Source organism: Cebus imitator, unplaced genomic scaffold (assembly GCF_001604975.1).
Source record: "Cebus imitator isolate Cc_AM_T3 unplaced genomic scaffold, Cebus_imitator-1.0 Scaffold24, whole genome shotgun sequence".
NCBI classification, from domain to species: domain Eukaryota; kingdom Metazoa; phylum Chordata; class Mammalia; order Primates; family Cebidae; genus Cebus; species Cebus imitator.
The window spans coordinates 8,712,743-8,724,031 of record NW_016107339.1 but is presented as its reverse complement, the minus strand read 5'-3'; the positions used below and the strand labels follow the sequence as shown (position 1 = coordinate 8,724,031).

The 11,289-nt window shown below is 43.8% G+C and overlaps 1 protein-coding gene across 1 annotated transcript in view; it reads left to right on the top strand.

Moving 5' to 3' along the window:
• The first annotated feature begins 4,856 nt into the window (after positions 1-4,856).
• Positions 4,857-11,289, top strand: part of CMTR1 (cap methyltransferase 1) — a 50,770-nt gene continuing 44,337 nt past the window's right edge. Inside the window, exons 1-3 of the mRNA XM_017522554.2 lie at positions 4,857-5,029; positions 7,347-7,485; positions 7,895-7,926. Coding sequence (XP_017378043.2) covers positions 7,353-7,485; positions 7,895-7,926 — 165 coding nt within the window. The 5' untranslated portion in view covers positions 4,857-5,029; positions 7,347-7,352. The remainder of the gene's footprint in view (positions 5,030-7,346; positions 7,486-7,894; positions 7,927-11,289) is intronic.

Genomic DNA, 11,289 nt, shown 5'->3' with positions numbered 1-11,289 from the left:
AAAAAAAAAAAAAAAAAAAAAAGATAGTTATTCGGTCTGAAAAGAAATGATAACAGTAAAACTAGCAATGTCAGGAATGAAGGAAAAGCAAAAGTGGTAAATAGCTAGGTAGATATATAATAGGCTATTTTTCTCCTTTTAAGTTCTTACAGATACACCTGATGATTAAAAGTAAAATGCATAACATTGTCTGAGGAAGTTGCCAGTGTGTGTAAATTAACACATACAACACCTACAACATAAATGAGGGAGGGTGAAGGGACCTGTAAGGCAGTAAGTTTTCTACATTTCACTGAATGTGGTAAAATATTAATTCTAAATACACTGTGAAAGTTATTCTGGAATTGCCCTTTTTGGAAAGGTGAAGTAAGGACCTCTGAAATATAATCTTCCATAAAAACAATGAGAATACTAGCGAAACTGTCAAAATTGGGAGGAGAGGATTCTAGGAAGATGGCAGAGTAGAAAGCACCAGGAATTTGGCTTTTTACCCAGACAAAAATTGCACTGGTGGAATCTGTCTGATGTGACTATTATGGGACTCCAGAGTCTAAAGGGGGCTTGCAACATCCAGAGGAAGGCAAGGATGGTAAATTGTGGTTAATTTTAGTCTATTTCAACTCTTACCACAGTAGTAGATACTCATCCACCACCACTCAGCTATATGGCAAACAGCTGTGCACATGTTCCCGGAGCAGCTTACAAACAGCCTATGGGAGCCAGTGTAGGCAAAGAGGACCTTGTCCTCTGATTAGGGGGGTTCTGCCCCTGATCTCTCATTGCTGCTTCTTATCAGAGAGGTATAAACAAATCAGGAAAAGCCATTGTTGTTGCAACTTCCCCTATTTGTTGCAAGCCTCTTGCCCTCTGGCTCATGTGAATTCCAGAGATTTAAAGTGCTTGTGACCTTTTTATTCCCCCATTTCGTTTTCTGCTTTTTCTCCTTTTGGAAGCCAGACATTAGACTGGGACATTAAAAAAAAAACCACTACATATATGGAGCAAATTAGAAAGTGACTGGGCCTGCCCAGGGAAAATTTCAAAAAAGTCTTGCGGAAAATTAGCCAGGTTTGGTGGTGCACACTTGTAATCCCAGCTACTTGGGAGGCTGTGGTGGGAGGATCACTTGAATCTGGGAGACAGAGGTTGCAATGAGCAAGATTGCGCTGCTGCATGAATTGGGAAGCATCCCAAATCAGTAAAGGTTAAAGGTTCAGAGAGCTTTACCTAGCAATGGAGGCAGGCAGTATTTATAGGCAGAAAAAGGAAGTGACATACAAAAAAACCCTGATTGGTTACAGTTTGGCATTTGCCTTATTTGGACATATTTTGGCAGTTTACATATTGTGACTGGCTGAAAGTTTACCTGTTAGGATTGGCCCAAACTCAGCTACTTGTTACAAGAATATACTCTCGGGAGGTGGAGGCTGGCAGATCATGAAGTCAGGAGTTTGAGACCAGCCTAGCCAATATGGTGAAACACGGTCTCTACTAAAAATACATAAATTAGCCAGGCGTTGGGGTATGTGCCTATAGTCCTAGCTACTCAGGAAGCTGAGGCAAGAGAATAGCTTGAACCTGGGAGGCAGAGGTTGCAGTGAGCTGAGATCACGCCACTGCACTCCAGCCTGGGTGATAGAGGAAGGCTCCATCTCAAAAAATAAATAAATAAAATATATTCTCAAGTTAGGTTACAGTTTGTTTACATATTGTTAGATTACAGTACATTATGTATGGAGGCAGATTTCAGTCAAATGTAATTTAACAGGGTACAGTTCAGCAGTGTTAACTATATTCACATTGTTGTGCAAAATATGTGCATTTTAGGCTTCCTTTTAGTACAACTTGGGAGAAAATGAAGAGAAAAAAATTGGGAAACTGACTCTTGATTTGACAGTTCTTTGATTTCTGGTTTCCTTTGTCCATATTCCTGCCATCTATTTTTTACTTTACCATTTACTTTTCAGGATCCTCAGATAGTTGTTTTATGCATTCCGTCCAAGGTTTTAAATTACATTCACTGGGAGAAACAGAATGAAATGTGCTGTTTCCATTTTGACAGGAATTGGAAATTTCTGTTTTTCTTTTTATTCTTGGGTATTTTATATATATGTGTATACATATATATTAGAAATAAGTTGTTTGTCAGACACATGTATTGTGAATGTTTTCCTCATTCTGCGGTTTGATTATTCAGTGTCTTAATGGCGTCTTTTTTGAGTAGAAGGCTTTTCTTTTGATGAACTCCATTTTATCATTATTTTTCTTTCTAATTAATGCTCCCTGGGTCCCATGTAAAAAAAAAATCTTTGTCTACACTAAGGCTATAAAAATATTTTCCTGTGTTTTCTGTTATAAGCGTTATCATTGTAGATTTTATGTTTAGGTCTATGATCTATCTTAACTTAATTTGCATTTGGCATAAAGTAAGAATCAGGTTTCATGTTTACCTATATATTTATGTTTTTCCCAGCACTATTCATTGGATATAGCCATATGCTTTAAAAAATAAAATTTAACTTTAACTTGACTATATTTTGAATACATTATCTCATTATTTAATGCTCAACATAAAAATTAAATCACTAAATTTGCTAAATATGTTAACTTTTCCAATATAACTCATTTCCTATACCTTGTTTTATGCCCTTCAAATTATTATTTTGAAAACGGGTCCATAAGCTCCACAAGATTACCAAAGGAGTTCATTTTACAACGCATGTTAAGAAGCCTTGGTGAGGTGAAAAAAAACTAAGCTTTAGAACATAGAGAACTAGGTAAATACCTGTTCGCTGCTTCCTAGCTCTGTAACCTTGAGCACATCACTCAACTTTCATTCATATTCCACACTTCCACAGATTCAGTAAATATCTATTGAGCACCCACCACCAGCCTCTGTTAAATCTACACCTCCCGTGCTCACACAATTCTCTTGCCTCAGCCTCCCAAGAAGCTGGGACTATAGGCGCACGCTGCCACACTTGGCCAATTTTTTGCATTTAAAAAAAAATAGAGACAGGGTTTCACCATGTTGCCCAGGCTGGTTGCCAACTCCTGAGCTCAGGCAATCAGCCTGCCTCGGCCTCCCAAAGTGCTGGGATTACAGGCGTGAGCCACTGCGCCCTGCTCAGCCTCTGTTAAATCTTATAAATTTAATACAGACAGACAGACAGACAGACATAATCTTTCCTGTACAGAGTTTACAACTGAGTAAGGGAGGCAGATGAGTCCACAGGCCATTACACAACACTGCGGTAAGTGCTTTGATAGTGGAAGGACAGACTGCTTTAGGAGCTCAGAGGTGGGGCTCCCAACCTAGACTTGTGACATCAGAAAAGATTTCCAGAGATAAGGACACTAAAGTGAGACCTGAGGGATAAATGGACATTAGCCTTGCAAAGAGGGGAAGCATAATCCAGGCAAGGGGCTGAACTCTTAAGAGTCATGGCATGGTTTGTTTTGTTTTGTTCTGTTCTGTTTTTGAGATGGAGTCTGGCTCTGTCACCCAGACTGGAGTGCAGGGGTGCGATCTCTGCTCACTGCAACCTCTGCCTCCCAGGTTCAAGTGATTCTCCTCCCTCAGCCTACCGAGTAGCTGGGACTATAGGCGCACCATGAACGGCTACTTTTTTTGTATGTTCAGTAGAGACAGGGGTTTCACCATGTTGGCCAGGCTGGTCTCGAACTCTTGACCTCAGGTGATCCGTCTGCCTCGGGCTCCCAAAGTGCCGGGATTACAGGCATAAGCCACCGCTCCAGCCGAGACATGGCATGTTTAACAAACTGAGAGGAGTCAGCATGGGGAGAACTAAGGGATAGTAGTACAAGGCACACCTGCAGAAGAGGTCATGCTGGAGGGTCTCGGAGGCCATTTAAAGGACATCAGCTTTAAGCGCAATGGGACATCACTGATTGATTTTAATCACTGATGGGTTGTGACAGGATCAGGTTTAACTAATTAATTAATTTTAAATTCCCTTCTTTTCACAGGTATTGAAAATTTTATTTAAAAAAATCACTTTGGTTTTGTGAAGAACGCATTAGAAGGATCACAACGGGAGACAGGCACGGGGGACTGGAGATTCCTGGAGAAATTCTGCCGAGAGGAGGTGAGTGCATGAATTGTGGCAATGGGGATGGAGGTGAATGGATAGATTTGGGATACAATTAGGAGGTAAAAATAATTGTGTACGAGAAGCTCTGGAGCATGAAGAGGGCGACTCCTCAGGTTTCTAGTTGGACCAACAGGATGGATGCCAGCGCCCTTCACCAGGAAAAAAGTGAGCTGATAGGAAAATATAAGGTGAAATTTGAACTCAGGGATGTGAGGTGACTGAGTGAGGATGTCCAACAGACGTTTGGCCATACTGGCCTGAAAATCAGAAGAGAGGTTTGGGATGAAGAGCCATCTGTGTCCATACGGTAAGATGCTTTAGGCGGCATTCCTTCTTTCCTCCTGTCCTTCGTTCAAAATCTGTTGAGATGTCCCATAGGCTGGTGTTGGGCATACAGCAGGGAACAAGAACACTGGGTTCCTGCCTTCAACCAGTGTACCATCTGCCTCTCTGAACTTGTTCTTAGTCTGTAAAATGAAGGTAATGATAAGATTAAGTAAGATGAGGTCGTGCGAGGACACCTAGCGCTTAAAATTTTTGTATTGGTTTCTCTTTCCCAGAGCCGGAAGAGGAGATACTCAGTTATCCTCCTTTCGCAGCCTTTTCCGGGCGACTTTTCCGCGCAGGCGCCCCTGAACCTCCCAGGTCGAGGGGTGGGGCGGGCCAGAATCTCAGCAGCCTTTCCCCTGGCCAGGACCGGACTTTGGGAGGATCGGGGTGCGGCGCGGCCCGTGACGTCATCAGGCTGCGCGGCCCGCAGGGCGGGACCCGAGCGCGACGGCGCGGCTGGCGGACCCGGGCTGGCTTGTGGGAAAACGAAACTGAGGGAGGAGGCGGCGGCTCTGGCAGCGGCGACGACAGTGTCGGCCTGACCCCCCCCTCCGCTCCCCGGCAGCTCGCTCTCTCCCCTTAGCGTGAGTGCCGACGCGCGGCCCGGGGGGAGCGAGCGGGCGGGCGCGCGGGCTCAGCATCCTTCTCCCCTCCACCGCCGCCTGGGCCCCCCACCTTCGGTCGTGACTCTTCTCGCCTTCTGGCCCCTTATGTCTTCCCTTCTCCTCCCAACCCCAGCGCCGGCTCCCTAAAGCCTGAGCTGCCGCTGACACACGTCTCTGCGCACACATTCACACGTTCACGTTATCTTCAAATGAAGGGATGGCCGGGGGACGTGGGAGCTCATCTCTTCTCTATGAATAGGGGTGGCAGTGCCAAACCGAGGCCCAGGGAGAGAAGACTGCAGAGGGGATTTGAACCCCTTTTGTGCGGAGGCAGCAGGCAGAACCAGGCCGCTTGCTTTCCTCTTAGAAGTTCCTTGCCAGAGCATTCTTCTGGCATGTGTGGGTCACTTGAACTGGGCACTGGTTAGCTGTGTGGCCTCCTCTGCGGCCGCAGTCTTTTCCAGCAGAAGATGGTAGGGTTGGATGGGATGATTTGGAAGGCCCAAATTTAAGGTGATGTGGTTTGGGGAGGAGCATCAGCATCTCCTGCCTTTCACACAACTGTTTCCCCTCTTCTTGCACCTACTGCAACACAGTCCTCTTGAGTTTCTTCTACTTCCAGTCTCCCTTAGAATCACTTAAGAATTAGAAGCTTTTAGCCCTTGCAATGGCTAGAAGCAGGCTCTGTGATGAGCCTTCCTTTAATTCACCCTGGGGGCCTTTTGGAGGTGTTTAAGACTATGGCTTGAAGTGAAATGTGACTTAGCTTGGTCTTGCTTTCTGTTTGCTCAGTGTGTCTGGTTCTTCCTACTTTCCTGGGACAGCCCCTGCCTGTGTCTATTAAGAGGCTGCTTTCTCAGGAAGGAGGCGATTGTGTATTGGGTTGTCTCTTCCTTGAGTTGGAGAGAGCTGAAACATGTGATCCAGGGTTTTGTGAGGTTGAGGGGATCAGTGACACTTTTGGATTTCAGTACTTTATTGCTGTCTCTGCTGTGACCCATGCTGTAGGTCCGCTCTTGTCTCCTTGCACCTCGCCTTCCCTAAGGATTGTGGCCCAGCTGGTCGCCCACTCTGTATTGAGTCCTCTTGTCTGAGTTTTCTACAGCCAATCAGTTGTGTTTAAGCCACACTGTATTTACTACTTCCCTTGCTTGCTCTTTAACTTGACCATTCCTTAAGATTTCAGGGTTTCATAATCACTGCATTCTCTCTCATTTTTTTCTTGTGCTTATCTCTCATGTACCTAACCATGGGGATGGATGATTAATGGTGGCATGGTGCCTGTTTCTTTTCTTTTTCTTTTTTTTTTTTTTTTGAGATGGTGTCTTGCTCTGCCACCCAGGCCGGAGTGCAGTGGCACAATCTCAGCTCACTGCAACCTCCACCTCAGCAATTCAAGCAATTCTCCTGAGTAGCTGGGACTACAGGCATGTGCCACCACCCAGCTAACTTTAATGTTTTGTTGGTAGAGATTGGGTTTCACTATGTTGTCCAGGCTGGTCTTGAACTCCTGACTTCAGGTGATCCTCCTGCCTCAGCCTCCCAAAGTGCTAGGATTACAGGTGTGAGCCACTGTGCCTGGCCTGTTTCCATTCTTTTTTGTGGAGGTGGATTTCTGTCCTTAAAATTACTGTTTTTGTAGCTCAGTTCTACAGTATGGCTGCCTCCAGTTCCAATAACTTTCCCACTCTTCTGTTTCCTCAGTCTTAAGCCATTCACTGCTTTCATTCCTTACTCTCCTTAAAAACTTTCCCAATTCTTTCATATTTTCAGACATGAAGTAAACCAAAACTAGTATTTTTATCGTATTATGTAATTTCCTAATTGTTCTGATAAAATAATAATGCTGATGAAACAGTCATCCTGGGATGGTCCCTTCACCTTGGGAATACTGGTTAATATTTATTAGGTTTCATCGTTCATTTTGAGTATACATTGCCATGCATGGCTAATAGTGCATCAAAAGTATAGAACAACTACAAGTACCCAAGGTCTTTTCCCCCTGTAGCTTGTGAAGTTGATCCGTGACTTTTTGGTATCTGACACCAGTGGCCCAGGGCTCTCTCAGTCTGTGAGCACCACATTTTCCAGTAAAACAACTATTACTGAAAACCAGCACTTGGCTAGCATCCTTCCTAGATCTCATTCTTAGGAAGAGGCTATTCAAGTGCTGGCACTGGAAGGTGTGTAGAGTTGCCAAATCTCGTGCCATTGATGATTTTACACTTTGGAATCCCTGCTCTGATTCCAGTGGCTCTGACCCAGGGCAGCTGACTGTCTGGATTTATGGTTACAGTTAACGATGAAGAGGAGAACTGACCCAGAATGCACTGCCCCAATCAAGAAACAGAAAAAAAGAGTTGCAGAGCTTGCCCTGAGCCTCAGCTCCACATCCGATGACGAACCTCCCTCCTCTGTCAATCATGGAGCAAAAGGTACGCATGCTTGTGTGGTCTGAGGCCACTGGCCATCTGGTTATTTGAACTCCCAGTGTCTGGGTGGAGCAGACTGTAGTCCACTGTCCGTTGGTCCCTTGAGGAAAATTAGGAATGCTCTACAGAGAGATGTTGGCTATAGATTCTTTTCCCTTCTGCCATTCTCCTAAGAGTGGGGAAACTTGTTTTAAATAAAAAATGGTAATTTTTCCAGAAGTTTCTTTCTGTTGTTGGTCCTTCAGTAGTTGGCACTCTTGCTGCCTTAAACCAATTAGAAGTAGTGTAAGCATTGAGTGCTCTGTGGTCTTAATAGCTGTAAATGATCCTGGGGCCCTTTTGTAAGGGAGGGCCCCTTTGCTGCTGCAATTGAGCCTAATTCTCACTTTTCACATGCATATTGTTTTCTCAGTTCCTTCAGCAGTCGTGGTCAGGAATCCAACTGTATTGGAGCACTGCTGTGTTCACTGCATTAAGCATCAAAGGATTTAACTGATCTGGTTGAATCCAGCATTTTGCTTTGCCTGTCTTTTAGGGTTATTCACAGTTGACATAGGTGCTTTCTGAGAAGTGGTAAAATGTCTGGGAGCTTGCCTCAAATACTTTAAGGTAAATTTGCATTTACGTTGACTTGCCAGCTGTATTAGTTTCCTAGGGCTGCTGTAACAAATTACTACAAACTGGGTGACACAAAACAACAGACATTTATTCTCTCACGGTTCTGGAAGCTGGGAGTCCAAAAATCAAAGTGTTGGTGGGGCCATGTCCCCGCAAAGGCTCTTGGGAAGACCTTCCTTACCACTTCTCTTCTGCTGGCTACTGGCATTCCTTGGTGTTCCTTTGCTTGTGGCAGCGTAACTCCAATCTCTGCCCCCACGTTTCCTCTGTGTGTGTCTGTATCCAAATTTCCCTCTTCTTATAAGGACATCAGTCATTGTATAGGGCCTGCTGTAATCTAGTATTACATCTTTTGATGATATCTGGAAAGACCCTATTTCCAAATAAAGTCACATTCACAGGCTTTGTTGGGGGGATACTGCATTCAATCCACCGCACCAGCAGGCTTGCATATTGGATTCTTTGTTGGATCACTGGGAAACTAGAATGAAATTTCGTAAAAGATTGGTGACTGAAAGGGTGTGAAGCACCCTTTGAGGGTAGTAGGAAATACAGTTTATTCACAAGTGGTAGGCTTTAGGCTTATTGAAGGGAAGTTACTCATCAGCTGCTACTGAGAAGCTGGTCCAGAGAGAAGCTTGACAGGTGGTACAGTGAATGGAGCATTGGTGCGGCTGTAGTCCAGGCTGAGTAAGAGACTCACTTGCAACTTTGTGTGTGGAGGTGTTCATGCCTTGAAAGCAAGCTTGTCCAGCCTTCGGCCCATGGGCTGCATGTGGCCCAGGATGGCTTTGAATGGGACCCAATACAAATTTGTAAATTTTCTTGAAACATTATGAGATTTTGGGGGGATTTTTTTTTTTTTTTTTTTAGCTCAACAGCGGTCATTAGTATTAGTGTATTTTATGTGTGGCCCAAGACAGTTCTTCCAATGTGGCCCAGGGAAGCCAAAAGATTGGACACCCCTGCTTTAAAGTCACAGTAGATTCCAGGTAGGTGGGAAAGGCTGTATGTAATTGGAGTTCCTGAGTGGGAAGGCAAAAACTTACCGGATGCGATGGTTCTGGAGATTCTTGAGGAAAGGGAATTTTACCTCTCACCTGGAATTTGAGCAGCGTGGTGAAGATAGAATCTCCTTGGATAGGGGTATTGGGAGAGATGGCCTGTAAGGGAAAAAGAGAGAGTGTGTCTGGGGAACAAGTGATATCTAGTTCTAAGTGGAGCTTGGGGGACATTTGCTCTCAAGTAACATCTCTTTGAAGTAAGGCAAGGACAATTCCCAGGTAAAACAAGGTAATTGTATAAGGGTAAAGATCCTTGAAGGAAGCCATTCTGATTTAAATTTCGAGCTTTTGTGACTGAATTGAGATTACCCTTCCCCCTTCTCTAGAAGTAGTACTATGTGACTCAGTAAGGATTGACTATTGCTGTTACCTGTATAGAATGGAAATCCAGGCTGGGCATGGTAGCTTACGCCTATAATTCTAATACTTTCAGAGGTCAAGGTAGGCAGATTGCTTGAGCCCAGGAGTTTGAGACCAGCCTGGGGAACATGGTGAAAACTCATCTCTACAAAAAAATACAGATATTAGCTGGTCATGGTGGTGTGTACCTGTAGATCCAGCTACTCAGAAGGCTGAGATGGGCGGATCACTTGAGCCCAGGAGGCAGAGGTTGCAGTGAGCCAGGATTGTGCCACGGTACTCCAGCCTGGGCATCAGAGCAAGACCCTGTCTCAAAAAGAAAAAAAAAGAATGGAAATCCAGAGATGTCCATTTCCTTCTATGCCTGGCAATAGGCCACTTGGTCCTTTCATTTGCAGAAAATGAGATGGGAGGCAGAGGCAAACCAACATTTCTATATTTCCGTAGGTTATTTTATTTTAGGAAGGGGCAGCTCTGCATTGACGCAGTAACTGAGGGCAGAATCTTTATCAGCAAGACTGCTGTGCCTTCTTTCCCACCATGCCTGGGCCTGGAGTAAAAGCTCAGTAAATAGTTACTGAGTAGAACTGATAAAAGGCAACAATAGCATATTTTCCAAGAAGCTTAAAATGTTTCACATTTTCCATTTTGCTTATCTTCTCCAGTCTGCAGAAGATCATTTCATTAGGTATTTAGCATTTATATCGTCTATGTTCTGTATCAGATTTTCTTAGGTGTCCCCTGGACAATATACCCTGGTGGTTTGCTGTCTGCATATCCCCTGAAATGTATGTGCAGCTTTCCTATTCAAATCATTGTATTTTAGCAGGGATGTTTCCATTTACTCCAGCCACTTCTACCTGAACATAATGTTCAAATAGATGATTGAAAAATGCTCTTTAGGGAGGACAATTAGAAAAACAAAACAGTAGTTACCATTTCTGTCTGTGTGGACCTTATTTCTTCTTCCTCTGCTAAATCAATGTGGTGACTCATTATTAGACCTATTTAATCGGTGTGTTTATTTTACATTATTCACATGGGAGCTGCATTGCCAGGTCAAAGACTGACATCTGGCCAGAGTAAAGAAGAAAAGGGATGTTGTTGTCATGGCCACTGTTGCATCATGTGATCTTTTGAGTATTTTCAAAGGAGTTTGAAGGCATTTTCAAGTGTATATACACTCTTGCAAATTTGCTGACAAATAACTTTTTGAAATAAGGAGAGACAGATTAGGTCATTTTGTTCTTTTTGGTTGGTTTTCACAGGGAAACTATAGTGCACACCCCAAGAAAATTTCTTCTCTCCTTAGCTGTGCATCTAGTGTGGGCTCCTGGCCCTCCTGCAGCAAGTTGCTTTGGAGGTTGCCAGGCTCCTTCACCAGTATCACATTAAAGGCGCCTTCCTCTCCACCAGGTTTAATTCTTTCCTAAATAGGCTATTTGCCGTGAAACACCATCACTTTCCTGTCAGCTCAGATTCATGACCTTAATCAAAAGCTTCCTTTATTGGTATCTGTTTAAATTGCTCTAACAAGTTACCATTTGTCTGGTGTGAAGGAGAAATCGAGTCTTTAAGCAGGGATGAGTTTATTTCACAACAGTTGTTAAGCAGAATGTGATGTTTATTAAAATTCATAATTTATTTTTCTGTATCTGTGTGCTGCTCACCTTGGCCATTAGTGGTTGGAGCTGCCCCCCTTGGTGTGTTGTCACTGTCATTTTTCAAACATAGTGTCTATATTCTTTTTTTTTTTTTTTTTTTT